This window comes from Micromys minutus (genome assembly GCF_963924665.1).
Source record: "Micromys minutus genome assembly, chromosome: 23".
Taxonomy (NCBI): Eukaryota; Metazoa; Chordata; class Mammalia; order Rodentia; family Muridae; genus Micromys; species Micromys minutus.
Genome location: NC_137958.1, coordinates 47698713 through 47715211, shown reverse-complemented (window position 1 = coordinate 47715211; position 16499 = coordinate 47698713). Strand labels below are relative to the sequence as shown.

The window sequence follows — 16499 nt, the reverse complement described above, 5'->3', positions numbered from 1 at the left end:
GAGTAATGGTAATGTAATAAGTACAATGTTTTCCTTCCACACACCAAGTGTTATGAGAGTATATAAATGTATAGAGCTTTTGTAATCTTACTAATGGGAATCATCATAAGCGTGTGGATAATGAGTTTTATCTCCTGTTACTTTTATTACTGCATTGTCCCATCTCCCCTTGGGACAGTACCCACTTTGGCTAACCGTCCAGCTCGTGCTCCAGTGCTCTGTCAAGCATAAACACACACACGTACACATCATTTGTGTATCTGCATGTTCTTTGCTAATATTTTCTACAATAATGAATGTTTTCCTTACAAATTCTTAGATCATAGCGTTTTGGAGAAATTTCATCCTTAAATTCAAGGAATCTGTTTTGTACCCATATGATGTTGAACTTGAAATTGTGATTAAACTATAGAAACAAAGCAACTCATTGGGTGTAAGAGATGACCTGAAGTTCCAAACAGCCGTGGACAGAAGGAGGGCCAGCACTTAGACCTTTTGATTCTAAGCCGAGCCATTTGTACTCATATGAGTTATAATTGCTAAAGATGAGTGAAGTTAATGTGTTTGTAGGTGCCCTATGACAGGGAGAGTAGCTGGGCTGAAGACAGCCAAGTGTCCTCTTAACACACTGGTACTGGGAATACCTGTAACTGGGACTCTAAAGCAAGCATGGGCCAAGGAAACAGGACCACAGGTGAAGGTGCCTGCTCACAAGCCTGTTGGCCGGAGAGCCCACATGATAGATAGTTCTCTGACTTCTACACAGGCACCATGATACATGTTCGCCAACAGACTCAGTTCCCCCCAGTTGTTACATGCATTGACCTTTCCATAAAATGTTGAACATCTGTTGAATAAACTCCATTGAATCTGAAAAATAAATTATCTCCTTAATTTAAGATGTCTTAGCTGATTTAATATGCATATGAAATATTTTTAAAAATTTGTTATGTATTCACTTATTTTATGTATATGTGTGTTTTACCTGCATATATATATATATATATACCATATGTGTCCCTGGCACCCACAGAGTTGAAAACGAGAATTATGGATGGTTTCACAGCTTCATATGGGTGCTGGGAAGTGAAACTGAATTTTATGCAAGAGTAGCAAGTTTTAACACTGAGTAACCCCTAAGATTTTTTTACTTAAATAACTTTTGTACATTAGAATTTTAAAGAATATGTTTATTTTTTTCTGATTCTTTGTTATTAATAATTTTAGGCAGGAAGTTCCACATGAGAACGATTTGGACAAAATTTTGCAAGATGCAGCAACTACAGCTCCAAACATCAAGCTGCAAGATTCATCATTGTATGACTCAAAAGTCTGGACCTCTGAATGTCAGGGAGGCCGCCAGGTTGCTATTCATTTTCTGAAAAATGATAATATTCTCCCGCTTTCAAGTGAATGTATAATTTTGATAGAAGGTAAGAGACTTGTTGTTAGGTTTTTAGAATATTGTTTTGCAAACGTATCATGTTAACTGTACCTTATGGGCCACCTAATAAAATACTGTTACTTTAAATTCCCCAAAATAGTACATCAGCTATATTCAAATATGTATGACCAAACACATTTACCTGAACTGTACATTCCAGGTTATGAAAACTTGCATTTATCTACCTTGTTGGATCTGTCATCTTGTTAGCTTTGAGCAGATCTAGTTGGACAGTAATATCATAGACAGGTTGATTGCTTATGGATAACTGATGTGTTCCTGGCCTCTGGATGTCACTGTTGTTTCATAAGAATGGGATAAACATCCTCTACTTTTTTTTTTCTTTTTTTGTGCTGTTCTAGCCAATAGTTCCTACTTTATTTATTTTTCACATAACATTCTGATTTTATTTAATATAGAGTACAAACACTAGTACTAAATTACAAGTACATGAGATGTAGCTGGAATAAGATTACAGGGAAACACATAGATACTGTAAAATCACCATTATATCCAAAGAAGAACAGAAGATATTTAATAAGTGTGGCGGGTTGTTTTTTTTTTTAACAACTTTATTTTCAAAGAACAGAGATAAATGTACAGGTTTTATAAGCATTTTTTGCATAAAACTATATGAATATATTTTTGTCAGTACTTAATTTTTTTTAAAGGTTTGATAGTATGCATTGGAAACTTCCTTGTTGCAATGAGCATAAAGTACATGTAAAACAAAAATGTAACGTGGAAATAGTCAAAGTTCTCTTGGTGTTTAATAATTAAACATACGAATTTTTAAATACCAAGGATTGCCACAAGGCTGCATTCTTAGCTCTTGAATTATTAATGATTTAAGGTCTAGGTGCGCAAACTATGAGAGGGTTCCATACACTTTTTTTTTTATCCCAAGAAGCGCTGAGGCTTCCACATTATGGTCTTCCTTCTTTTTGAGCATCATATGATCTGTGAGTTGTTTCTTGGGTGTTCAGAGCTTTCTGGAGCTAGTATCCAATTATCAGTGACTGCATATTATGTCTGTTCTTTTGTGACTGGGTTATCTCACTCAGGATGATATTCTCTAGATGCAGCCATTTTCTTAAGAATTTCATTAAGTCATTGTTTCTAATAGCTGAGTAGTACTCCATTGTGTAAATGTACCACAATTTTTGTATCCATTCATCTACTGAAGGACATCTGGATTTTTTCCAGCTTCTGGCTATTATAAATAGAGCTGCTATGAACATTGTGGTGCATGTGTCTTTGTTGTATGCTGGAGCGTCTCTGGGGTATATTCCCAGAAGTGGAATAACTGGGTCTTCAGGTAGTACTATGTCCAATTTTCTGAGGAAGTGCCAGACTGATTTCCAGAATGGTTGTACCAGCTTACAACCCCACCAACAGTGGAGGAGTGTTCCTCTTTCTCCTCATCCTCACTAGCATGTGCTGTCATATGAGTTTTTGATCTTAGCCATTCTGAGTGGTGTGAGGTAGAATCTCAGGGTTGTTTTGATTGCATTTTCCTGATGACTAGGGATAGTGAGCATTTTCTTAGGTGCATCTCAGACATTCAGTGTTCCTCAGCTGGGAATTATTTGTTTAGCTCTGTACCCCATTTTTTAATGGGATTGTTTGATTCTCTGGAGTCTAACTTCTTGATTCTTTGTATATTGGATATTAGACCTCTATCACACCTGGGATTGGTAAAGATTCTTTCCCAGTATGTTGACTGCCATTTTGTTTTCTTGACAGTGTCCTTAGCCTTACAGAAATTTTGCAATCTCATGAAGTCCCATTTATCGATTCTTGATCTTAGAGCATAAGCCATTGGTATTCTGTTCAGGAAATATTCCCCTGTGCCTATGTGTTCTAAGGTTTTCCCCACTTTCTCTTCTAATAGTTTCAGTGTACCTGGTTTAATGTGGAGATCTTTGATCCACTTGCACTTGAGCTTTGTACAACAAGATAAGAATGGATCGATTTTCATTCTTCTGCATGCTGACTGCCTGTTGAACCAACACCATTTGTTGAAGAGGCTGTCCTTTTACCATTGAATGTTTTTAGCTCCTTTGTCAATGATCAAGTGACCATCATATGTGTGAGAGTTAATTTCTGGATCTTCTATTTTGTTCCATTGATCTACCTGCCTATCTCTGTACCAGTACCATGCAGCTTTTAACACAATTGCTTTTAATATAGCTTGAGGTCAGGGATGGTGATTCCCGCTGAAGTTTTCTTGTTGTTGAGAATAGATTTTGCTATTCTAGGTTTTTTTGTTATTCCAGATGAATTTGCAAATTGTTTTTTTCAATTCTATGAAGAATTAAATTGGAATTTTGATGGAGATTGAATTGAATCTGTAGATTGCTTTTGGCAAAATGGCCATTTTTACAATGTTGATCTTTCCAATCCATGACCATGGGAGATCTTTCCATCTTCTGAGATCTTCAATTTTCTTCTACAGAGATTTGAAATTCTTGTACAGATCCTTTACTTGCTTAGTTAGGGTCACACCAAGGTATTTCATACTGTTTGTGACTATTATAAAGGGTATCTTATCCCTAATTTCTTTCTCAGCATGTTTGTTCTTTGAGTAGAGGAAAGCTACTGATTTGTTTGAGTTAATTTTATATCCAGCCACTTTGCTGAAGTTGTTTATCAGCTGTAAAAGTTCTCTGGTGGAAATTTTGGGATCACTTAAGTATATTATCATATCATCTGCAAATAGTGATATTTTGACTTCCTCTTTTCTAATTTGTATCCCTTTGACTTCCTTTGTTGTCTAATTGCTCTGGCCATGACTTCTAGTACTGTATTGAATAGGTAGGGGAGAGTGGACAGCCTTGTCTAGTTCCTGATTTTAGGGGGATTGCTTCATGTTTCTGACTATTAATTTTGATGTGGGCTGTTGGTTTGCTGTATATTGCTTTTACTAAGTTTAAGTATGGACCTTGGATTCCTCTTCTTTCCAAGACTTTTAAGATGAAGGGGTGTTGAATTTTGTCAAATGTCTTCCTAGCTTCTAGTGAGATTATCCTGTAGGTTTTTTTCTTTGAGTTTGTTTATATGGTGGATTTTTATATATTGAACTGTGCCTGCATTCCAGGGATGAAGCAGCCTACTTGATCATGGTGAATGATCATTCTGATATGTTCTTGAATTCAGTTTGTAAGAATTTTATTAAGTATTTTTGCATCAATGTTCATGAGGAGATTTGTCTGAAGTTCTCTTTCCTTGTAGGGTCTTTGTGTGGATTAGGAATGGGAGTAATTGTGGCTTTATAGATTGGGTTGGGTAGTGTTGCCTCTTTCTATGTTTAGGACTGAGAATTCATCTTGATAGATTTTTTTCCTGTGATGAGTAAAATGTCCTTCCTAATCTTTTTTGATAACTTTTGGTTGAAAATCTATTTTATGTGATATTAGAATGGCTACTCCAGCTTGTTTCTTGGGACCGTTTTCTTGAAAGGGTTTTTTTTTTTTTTTTTTCTAGCCTTTTACTCTGAGGTATTGTCTGTCTTTGTCTCTGGGATGAGCTTTCTGTATCTAGCAAAATGCTGAGTCCTTTTACGTATCCGGTCTGATAGTCTATGTGTCTTTATTGGGGAATTGGGTGCATTTATGTTAACAAATATTAAGGAATAGTGATTGTTGTTTCCTGTTATTTTTGTTGTTAGAGGTAAAATTATTTTTGTATGTCTTTTTTTGGTTTTCTTGCTTAGTTATTTTCTTGCTTTTCCTAGGGTGTAGTTTCCCTCCTTATGTTGGTTTTTTTTTTTATCTATTATCCTTTGTAGGGCTGGATTTATGGACAGATATTGTGTAAATTTGGTTTTGTCCTGGAATATCTTGGTCTCTTCATCTATGGTAATTGAGAGTTTTGCTAGATATATTACCTGAGCTGACATTTGTGTTCTCTTAGAGTCTGTATGATGTCTGTCCAGGATCTTCTAGCTTACATAGTCTCTGTTGAGAAGTCCAGTGTAATTCATTTTTCTTTTACTGCTTTTAGTATTCTTTCTATGTTTTGAACATTTGGTGTTTTGACTATTATGTGTCAGGAAGAATTTATTTTCTGGTCCAATCTATTTGGAGTTCTGTAGGCTTCTTGTATATTCTTGGTCATCTCGTTCTTAAGGGTAGAGAAGTTTTCTTCTATGATTTTGTTGAAGATATCTACTGTGCCTCCTAGTTGATATTCTTCTCCCTCTTCTATTCCTATTATCCTTAGGTTTGGTCTGCTCATTGTGTCCTAGATCTCCTGGGCATTTTGGGTTAGGAGCTTTTTGGTTTTTTCATCTTCTCTGACTGTTTTGTCTATGTTTTCAATGTTGTCTTTGACCCCTGAGATCCTTTCTTTTATCTCTTGTAGTCTGTTGATGATGCTTGCATCTGTGACTCTCGATTTCTTTTTTAGCTTTTCTATCTCCTGGGTTGTCTCTTTTTGTATTTTCTTTATTGTTTTTATTTCTGTTTTCAATTCCATCTTTTGTTTGGTTGTCTTTTTCTGTAGTTCTTTGAGTGATTTCCCCTGATTCTCCTGTAATTGTTTAGGGGAGTTATTCATGTACTTCTTGAAGATCTTCATCATCATCATCAAATATGATTTCAAGTCCGAATCTTGTTTTTCTGGTGTGTTTGGCAATCCACTCCTTGCTGTGGTGGGAGAACTGTGTTCTGATATTGCCAGGTTGTCTAGGTTTCCATTGCTTAAGTTCTTTCACTTTTTTCTTGCCATCTTGTTATCTATGATTATAGGTGATCTTGTTTTTACTGACTGACGCCTGTCTCTCCTGTGGATCTGAAGGCCGGTGGGCTCAGGAAGGAAATTGCTTCTGGTTGTTCAGCTCTTTGTGGGCAAGCAGTGAGTTCTGATGGCAGTGACTCAGTTCTGTCTTCATGGGCTCAGGTGTGGGAGCTCTTGTAAGGCTGTTCTGGGAGCTCAGCCCTCTGCTCACGGTTCCTGAGTCCTAAAGGCGGAGACCCGGCTCTTTCTCTAGGCCAAAAAGGGACCCTTTCCCAGAGAGCACCATGCTTCCCTCACTCTGAGAACTCTTTGTGTTCCCTAGCTGGACACTCGGTGGGCCAATGAGTCACTCTTGGTCCAGGTGTAAAAGCGCTCGTGTAGCTGATCTGTAAGCTCAGCCTTCCCCTGGCAGATCCTCAGTCCTGATGACAGAGATCCAGCCTCACTTGAATGTCCTCTACTAATACCTAAGTCAAGGAACAAAGCCTTGAAAAGACATGATGATGACAAATTTAAAAGAGCGGAATTATACTTTTTAAAATTTTCTATACTTTTTAATCTAATTTTTATGTAAATTTTTTTTGTTTTGTTTTGTTTCATTTTATTTTGTTTTTTATTTGTTTTTGTTTTGGTTTTTTTGTGACTGCAGACGTTTTCTTCTAAATTGACAACCCCCTTTTTCTGTTATCCTTTTTAGAATTTGCTGTATCTCTTGTGTTACTTTTATATATCATATTTTGCTCCAATTATATTTGTGTTATTGAAGAATTTATTTTTCTTTGTTTGTTTATAGGAGGAAGGCTCTGTGAAGTCTATAAACTGTCCAGCAAGTTCCACAGTGTGATCCCTGTGAGGTCTGGCGCTGAGGATCTGGAGCTCCTCAACCTTTCTGCCCCATTCCTCATACAAGGAAAGGTGCTTCACTATGGGTATGTGTTTAGTCAAGATCTGGGGTTTATCCACCCGGCTGCTCTATTTGCAGTAGGTACCAGTTTGTAGTTAGAAACAGTTCCTGAGCTATAATGATTGTGTTAGAATTGTATGGATACAATGCAAGTTCAAAAAACTCTTTTTTTAAATGTTGAGTTTTAATCCTGTGCAGTAAAGTGGTGTGTACTGCGTGTACTACACCATTCACATGCTAGGGTTAGACAGCAACACGCATGGTGAATCTCAGTGCATGTAAGAGTACCTTCTTCTCAGGCACAGCCTCATTTTGTTTCTATCATAAGAGTTAAGTTGCTACCTAAAGGAACAGTTCAGAGTTGCCAATCAAGTAAGTGAATTACACAGCTGCTGAGCTTGCCCCTTGTGGAGTCGCTGCCCCTGAAAACTGTCAGAGAGCGCAGGACCTGGAAGAAGAGGAGTTAAGTGCCCTGTCCTGCTGATGAGACAGTTACCCTAGAAACACACACACCATTGTGAGAAGCCTTGTTCTGCAGCCTAGATAGATCTTGTCTTCTCTCCCTGTCTCCCTTTCCTTCTCCTAAGGTGTAGTATTTGCTAGTCATTATAGCTAATCAAACTAAATTTAGATTTTCATTATAAAATTACTTTCTGCTATTATCAAAGCTACTTGATTGTGTCCTTAGAGTGACCAGTGAGCTTCGTTCTTTTGTTTCATGCACATTGGATGGATGCCTTCAGCAATGAAGTAAAATTAGTAACTCTTTTTACTTTAAAATACCCAATGTCTCAGTATCATTAAACCTTCTGAAGGAATTAAATGCCACTTAGTTGAAACATCAAAACCCATCATATTCTGTGCTCCTTTTAAAATGAGCCACTAACTTGCCTTATCATTGTCTAGTATGAGTGAATAATTTTTATCCCATTATCTTTCTATTATTAGAGTAAATAAAGAAATATGTATAATTTGTTGATTAAATGATAAATCTGAAAACAGTCACCCTGTAAGTGCAAAGCAGTATGAAGTTTACTTCTCATCTTTTCTTTCTGTATCTCATAGACATTCAATTTTGTCTAATACAGTAGAACTACTTGTCCTTAAAATACATTAATCTATAAAGAAGGCAAATTATATACAACAATATCTAGTTTTATATGCTAGACGTCTACTGACTATCTGGCATCATAAAGCATATGACTCTGAATATGGCCTTACTAAGTACAGTGTTTTACCTAAACTATTACTAGTTCCCACCTTTCATTCACGATAAGGTTTTCTTATTGTTTTGGTAAGGCTGTGGCCATCAGATATTGCTACCAGAGCCATAAATTCAGAGTTCCTGTATTTCTATTCTGAGTCTTTTTGTTTTAATAAGAAAACTCATAACTAAATTGATTATTTGATGAGAGTCCAAACCTGAATCTCAGCATAAAAGTTCTAACCGCAAGCCCGTTGTATTAGTTACTGTTCTGTGACCGTAAAGTGATACCACAAGGAAGGCGACCTATGACAGGAAGGGGCTTGAGTCCAAGGCCATCACAGTGGGGAGCATAGCAGCAGGCAGGCAGGCAGGCAGGCTGGAGCAGTAGCTGAGGAGTCCCACCTTACGGGCATGTTGAAGTTAGAAAGATCAAGAATGAATGGATACCTCAAAGCCCACACACCTCCCCCAGCAAGGCACAAGGTCTGTTAAGATTTCCTTCAAAGTCCAACATAGATCTAAGCATGCAAATAGATGAGGCTAGTGGACTTTCACATTCAGGCCACCACACCCACAGTATTGTAGAAAGTTATTCAGAATTCTCTTGAAATAAGCATACCACAGTATAGACAGCACTGTGTTTTTGTACTTAGTAACTGACTTTCTAAAACTGTCCATACTTGAACAGGATGTGATAATTAGACGAATTTGATTCTATTTAAACGTTTACTGTTTTTCACTTACTCATTGCAGATGTAAACAGTGTTCAAGCTTGAAGCCTATACAAAGCCTAAATTCCCTTAATAAAGGACAATGGATTCCTTCCTCTGTGGCAGAAGGTTCGATGAATTGCTAAGTTACATAATTCCAATTCCTCCTATCATCTCATTTATTTGCTCTTTAATATTTATTGATATTTTTCGCAGGACTAGCCTAATGTTGCTAAGTTGAAATCTGTTTACAATAACTGTATTAAAAATGAGGACTGAATGTTTAAATTGCTTGTGAATTTTCTAAGCATTGTAATTACATTCATATTTTAGTACTTGCTCGTTTGTTTTCCATTTACTCATTGATCCCAAGCACATAAGGAAAACACTCTTAAGTTTGACAGTATCTGTTCAACTCCATCGAGTTCATATTTTCAAGCCAATACTCTCCTTCCCTTTACCTTTTCCTCGTCTCCCACTCTGTGTCTCCTCCATAAGCGTTCCACTGGCCTAGTTCTCTCCTCGGTATCGTTTGGGCAACTCAGTTTTGTTAAACTGATCACCCAGATTCTTTCTGCTAGACTGGAACTTTGTTATAGAAGATATTTTATATAATGTATGTGTGCTTGTGGGGGTGCTTTTTACATGTAGCTTTGTGGCACGACTGTGTCATAGCCTGCCATCCATGCTACTTTGAACTGAGTGTTCTACTTGCATTTCTCAGCACGCGTTTCAGTTCACTATTTTTGTTTCAGTATAACCTCTTGAGGCCTTTGAAGCCCCAAACTCCGTTCCTCTTTTATTGCTATTGAATACTAAAATTCTGCCTGTTGCCAATTTATTCTTCTGGTTTGTCTGCCTACTTAATTCTCCTACTGGAATATGGGCTGTGCGGATGGAAGGTAATATACCATTCCATACATCTATTCAGTTTCTTCAACTTTTAAATAAAAGGATGCTCACTCTAATGGCAAGTTCTCATATGATTTGGTGTATATAATATATTCATTCTTCTTCATCCTAACAAATTATGGAATCCCAGATTCTAAGTTTTTTTCTTTCAGCCAAATAACATTTTCTTTAAAAAAAAAATCTCTATCCTTGTAATGCAAATACACCAAGAAAAACATGGAACTGTATGTTTCTTTTTAGAACACTATGTAATTTTAGTTTTATACTTCATATTATTAGAATGCAGTGTGTTACATTTTATTAAGTTTTTATGGTTTTTATCAAGTATTAAGATACAGTTGCTTATATCATGAGACTACCCTATACAAATACAGTGGTCTGCTTCATGACTTTAACAGGTTAATACTGGAGCAGACAGTTCCTAAGTACACATTTTCTTTCCTGTAAATGCTGTCAGTAAACGTCACTTGCAGCGCCATGATAGACCTCACCTTGCGAACGTCCAGTCACCTGGTGTAACGCGCGCCTTCCCTTCCCTTCCCCAGCCCTGGGCCTTGTGCCGCTGAACTATGTGTTTGTTATGACTTTCACTCTGGATGACGGGACAGCAGTGTTGGACGCTTACCTCAAGGATTCTGTGAGTAACGGAACGGCTAACTAAAGACACTCCGCTAAAATTTTAAATTTACATTTTGTATATATTCACTCTTCTTCGTTTTACTTCAGTGTAAATTACTGAGAGCTTTTGAAGCCTAAAACTCGGTTTCTCTGCATTTTGTTTTTAGAAGGATTTAAAATAACTTAAAGAAGATAAACTTTAAAAACCTACATAAATTTAATATTATATCTTTGCCTTTGTCTTTATAAGTCATATTTTTAAAAATACACAGTTGAAGAATCAAGGTTTGAGGCATCATTCTCCCTGTTACACAGAAGGTCTGCTACTAGGAAGCAGATAGTTAGGCACGCTGCCGTCCTCTCACTGTGCTTTTTAAGCTTCCACACATCCATCTTGAAGGAAATGAAGTCACTGGATGCACACGTAGTATTGTATAAGCTGTACAGAAGCCGAGCGAACGCTTGCATTCCTGACACTCATAGTTGCCCATTGACTAGTCCTCGAGGCCAGCCTTAGCCTGGGTGTTTGAAAGTCCTCCTCGCCATGTAACCAGAGTATGTTGTTTCCCTGTGCTGTGTGGAGTCATGGCAACAAGGAAAGACTAACCTACTCCCTGTTGTGACTTGTCATGTGTTCATTCATATCTGACTACCCATGGCTGATGGCTCCTTTCCTGAGGTAAGGCTAACAACGTATGTCCCAAACTCTTCAAGCTCTGATGACATTGTTAAATGTTCGAGTAACCCATAGTTCCAGTAGGCACAGTCAAGTCAGTGGCTCTCAAAGGGCATGAAATGCTAAAAGCTGAGAGGAAGACCATTTACTGGGGTAAGAGTACTTTCTTATTGGATGGGGGTGAGTAACTTATATAAATCACAAAACAATCCAAGTTAAGGTTAAGAAATTTTCTTCTGTTTTCCCCAATTCATCCATCCACTTATCAAATGAATGTTTACAGGCAGCTGCTGTGTGCCTTGTGTGTTGAACAGAGAATAGATAGTAAGCAAAGCAAGATTGTTTTCTCTGGAACCTAAATTAGAAGAGGGAAAAATTAGTGCTTGTTTTTTAATGTTAGATTCTATCATACCTCAGAATAAATTTACTTTCTGGGGTACAAAAATACCATCAACATTGCTGCATGATCTTATTGTGTATGAGTGTGTTTCAAAGCTGTTTTACTAGTAAACCAATGAATCAGGTGTGAACTTAGACAAATATTCCAGTTTATAAATCCCACAACTTTAAGAAACTAATGAATATATTAGGTCATTTTAGCAAATTAGATGTTGAAATTCTATACATTGATGCTTTTTCTTTTTTTATTTATACCTTTATTTTTATTATATAAATGTTTTGCCAATATATATGTAAGATCTCCATGTGTGTGCATGGTCCCTGTGGAGGTCAGAAGAAGATATCAAATCCCCTGGAGCAAGAGTTACAGTGACTGAGCCACTGTGGGCACTAGGATCTAACCTGAGTCCTCTGCTAAAGGAGCCAGTGCTCTTAACCCCTAAGGCATCTCTCGAACCCCATGTTTGAGTTTTTTCAAAAGATTAATATTCCTGTGTTTATCATTTTTAGGAAAACTTTTTCAAGATCCCAGCATCTGAAGTCCTCACTGATGACAGCCTTCAGAGGAATGTAGAAACGGTCATGGATACGATATGCCCCCCAGGAATAAAAATTGGTAGGCAGTAATTAACAGATGCCTCTCTTTGCCCCACCCCTACCTCTGTCTCTATTTTTCTTGGGAGTAGCATGTTTCAAATCTGGAAGTCCTGTGAGTCCAGCTGAATGACTAGCTTGTGAAAAGTACCTGTTACCCATGTTTTGATGAGATAGTGGCTGAAATAAATTTTAAAAAAGAATTTTGAAAATAGTGTGAAATGTACTTAAAACAACAGTTTTGGTCACAAAACATTTGACTCTAACTTTACACATGCAGAGCACAGACAGAAATTGGAGCTGTGGTTATACAAAGTGGATGCAGTTTCTACAAGAAACATGTCCTAAAAATAAATTACGTTTATCTTGTTTGACTTATTGATGAGTTTTCCTTTCCATGTTAATGGACTTCAGAATTTTCAATTTTTACTTTGCAAAATTTATAGCTTTAGTTGTTTCTGCACAAACACTGGCTTGTCAACATGTTCCTGCCCAGACGGACTTCGCAGTGGTCATGACTGCCACCGAGTCCTTCTGTGGCCAGGGATTCTGCTTTTCTACACCAGCCATGCATGGAAGTGTGTCACACTTTACCCTAGCTGACTCTAGGGCTGTAGCAGATGCTGCTCAGACTGTCCTGAGCTGTCTGGTGATGTTACCAGAGTGTGGGGATGGCACCACTGCTGACAGTCAGCTGGGGTCCACAGCTCTTCCTACAGGGCAGGTCACGTGTTAACACCCAGGCGGATTTGATCTGAAGTTCAGGTACCATCTCTTTACACCTCATCAAGGAAACGTCATGGGAGGCCAGTAAGCAGTCTGCACTGTAAGGTGGGATGTGGTGGGAATGTGACAGCTGTCTCTGCTGTTGGCTGTTCTGTAATCCCACTCACCTTAGTCAGCATTAGCAGTCCTGTGCTCGGTTTAATGTGTAAATGTTTCCTTTGCTCTGTAGATGCGTACCCATGGCTTGAGTGCCTCATCAAGTCCTACCATGTCACCATCGGGACAGAGCAACAAATCTGCTACCAGATTTTTGACACCACAGTTGCAGAAGATGTCTAGTGCTGCTCTTCAGGGCGGTGTGTTTGGATTTTACAGTTTTAGAAAAGGCCGTGACTCTGAGATTCTCAGAAGATACTTTGCTATGGTCAAAAAGTGATGTATTCATTTTCAGTATAGTTTAGTGCTTTTGTACAGAAAACGTTTTATGGTTATTGGTGCTGTCTTGTGGACAGGTCACAATGATGCTGTCTTGTGGACAGGTTCCAGATCCCTGCTGCTCATCATACCCCGGGAGGTACAAAGTGAGGCAGCAGTGGTTGGCGAGAACCAGGCTTTCTTGGCTTTCAATAAAGCACTGGTACCTAAATTTTCTTCTGTGCTGTTTGTTGGGGGTTTTTTTGTTGGTTGGTTGGTTGATTTGTTTTATTTTGTTTTGTTTGTACGGAAGAATCTGCTTAGCAACTTCTGAAAGAATGTTCCCTCTGCTTCCACATATGAGTATCGGGTTCACTAAGTGCTGGCTGAACAAATGCTTGTCCCTCTAGCCTGGGTATACTAAAAGGAGGGTTTAGAAGACATGGCTTTGCTGGGTGCTCATGATGCCCATTTCAGGACAAATGTATCTCTTTGAACCACACAGTATGTTTGACTTTCTGCTTCTCTGGAATACTAGAGATTATTTTATTCCATACCAGCTAATAAAGTGATTTGTGATTTTCCTAATGAAGCATCTGTATCTTATCTTTTTCAGTATTTTTACGTAAATTCCTATGTTGCACTATTGAGGTGTTGACACAATTGAATGTTCTGTAGTTTGTTCAGCAGTGTTTATCAGTTTACATGGTTTTTTTGAAAAAACTATTTTGCACATTATAGTTTGATCACATTTTCTCCTCAGCGTCTTCCAGATACTTTCTGCACACCCAACTCTACACATGTTCTTTTTCTCTCTTTAGAAAACAAACAGGTAAACAAAGCAAGCCATAATACAAACACACACACACACACACACACACACACACACACGCACACACACACGCACACACACAATCTGCTAATCAAAATCAGAAACCATAACATAAAAGGAAAAGACCCTTATGACAAACAAAAAGCAGGGAGGATCCCAAACAGAACAATATGAGTTTGGTTTTTGTTGGCCATATACTTCCGGGTTAATACTGCTAGTGAGACTCCATTAGAGAGAACTACGTGCTTTGCCAGTGATTACAAATTGAAGATGGTTTCTTGGTTATGGTTGGGAGCCCATGTCTAGTTCTGAGCACTGCGACCCTGTGTCTGGCTTGAATCTGTGTAGGCCTTGTACCTGTACATGTAATCTCTGACTTAGCTCATGTGTGTGCTAGTCCTGTTGTGTCTACAAGATCTTGTTTCCTTAGTGTCCTCCATCCCCACTGGCCCTTAACATTCCTGCTGCTTCCTCTTCTGTATAATTCCCTGAGCATTTAAGGGAGACGTTTGAAGAAAACATCTCATGTAGGGAGCTCATGATTATGGGAGTGGCCAACCAATGTCTTTTTTAACTTGAGATCCATGCCATGAGAGAGAGCTCATGGCATATACTTCTGGATGGTCAGGAAATGGAGACTGGATAGCCCAAAGACCTGGGGTAAACCCAAACATAACGGGAAAAATAATCAATGAAGTAATTTGCAATGATATTCTGACATACTCATAATGCCTTCACTGATTTCGAGTCCTAATAGGAAGTTTCTTTTCTTTTTTTTCTTCCTTAAACAAATGTTCTCTAACACAATACTTTCTAACCACCACTTTCCCTGACTCCTCCCCTCCCAACTCTCCCCTGCATCTTCTCTAAGATCCACTCACCTCCATTTTCCTCAGAGAGACTTCCTCCAGCAGCTGATGGGAGCAGGGGCAGAGACCCACAGTCATACATTTTTCTGAAAGAGTCTAAATTGGAGGTCTCCAGGATTACTCCCTCTAAGCTCAAAAGCACATGGAAGATGGGGAGTGAAATAGTGTAGGAATCAGAGGAGAGGAAAGACGTGAGGAAAACATGGCACTGAATCACTAAGCCGGATTCACGTAGGCTCCGAGAAAGAAAGGAAAGAAAATATCCAATTTAGGACTAAGAGTCTCAAAATACCCCACACGTTGTATGCTGTCTATCCCGTTGGGGAATTTGCCTTAGTTTCCATCTACTGCAAGAAGAATTTTCTCTGATGATGACTGAGTGAGGTGCTGATCTGTAATGCGATGGGTATTCTTCGTAGGCAACTTGACTATATCTGGAAGTAAAACTCAAAACATGAAGTACACACCTAGGATTCTTGCTTAATTTGAAAAAGGAAGATTTACTTCTAATCTTTGAGGTAGGAAGACAGGCCTTTATTCCAGGTCTTTTGAGGTAGGAAAAGATACTCTTTTGAGTGTCTTTTGTCTTGAGTCAAGACAATACATCTTTAATCGAGATCTAATCTGAACCAAACATGCTGGAAGCCTGTATAATAAGGATATGCAAGAAGACTTTTGTTCATTGCCTGCGTGACTGTGCCTTGCTAATAAGTCCATCCCTTCATTAGCATTAGAGGTCACTTCTTTAGAATACCAACATGTACTGAAGACCAACCGAAATATCCAGCCTTTTGAACGGAATACCTACCTTCTGGATTCTTGTATTTTTCTAGTTATAACCAGTCATTGTTGGATTAGCTGCAACACAGCATCTAAGTCATTCTAATAAATTCGCTTCAGAGAGGGAGAAAGAAATGATTGAAAGATCCATTCCATTAGTTCTGTTACTCTAGGGAACCCTGACTAATACATATGTATATAGCAGAATGTCAAGGGTCATTTTATTGCTATGCACCTTTGGCAGAGCAACAGTATTTGGGTTTTCCCTAGGCCCATGTCCTAGTGAGTCTCAGGTTCTGGCCAACAAAGCACACTGTTGAACATACATAGATTCCATCTCATTTAGGGGGCCTTAAATCCAATCGTAGTGGTTTTCTTTTCCCCCACGATGTTTGTGCCAGTATTGTACCAGTGTATCATGAGGCGGGTCATGGTTGTAGATCATGGAGTTTGTAACTGAGTTGGTGTTTACCTTCCTCCTCAAGTATCATGCAGAATGCAGTTCAATATCATGACCACTAATGTTTATTCACCATTAGCTTTATCTTTTGAAAAACCTTTTCAAGTTGTATACCCCCATTTTATTGGGATATTTGCTTTCTTGTTCAGTTTTGTTGTTAGGAGTATTTTTATTTATTTGTTTGGTTTGATTGGGTGGTTTTTTGTTCTGTGTA

General features: G+C 38.2%; 1 protein-coding gene across 1 annotated transcript in view; it reads left to right on the top strand.

Annotated features, from left to right (window-relative positions):
* POT1 (protection of telomeres 1) overlaps positions 1–13932 on the top strand; it is a 56024-nt gene extending 42092 nt beyond the window's left edge. The window contains exons 11-16 of the mRNA XM_080936574.1: positions 1228–1433; positions 6978–7113; positions 9049–9134; positions 10463–10554; positions 12121–12226; positions 13160–13932. Of these exons, the coding sequence (XP_080792700.1) occupies positions 1228–1433; positions 6978–7113; positions 9049–9134; positions 10463–10554; positions 12121–12226; positions 13160–13269 (736 nt within the window). The 3' untranslated portion in view covers positions 13270–13932. The remainder of the gene's footprint in view (positions 1–1227; positions 1434–6977; positions 7114–9048; positions 9135–10462; positions 10555–12120; positions 12227–13159) is intronic.
* The last annotated feature ends 2567 nt before the right edge of the window (positions 13933–16499 follow it).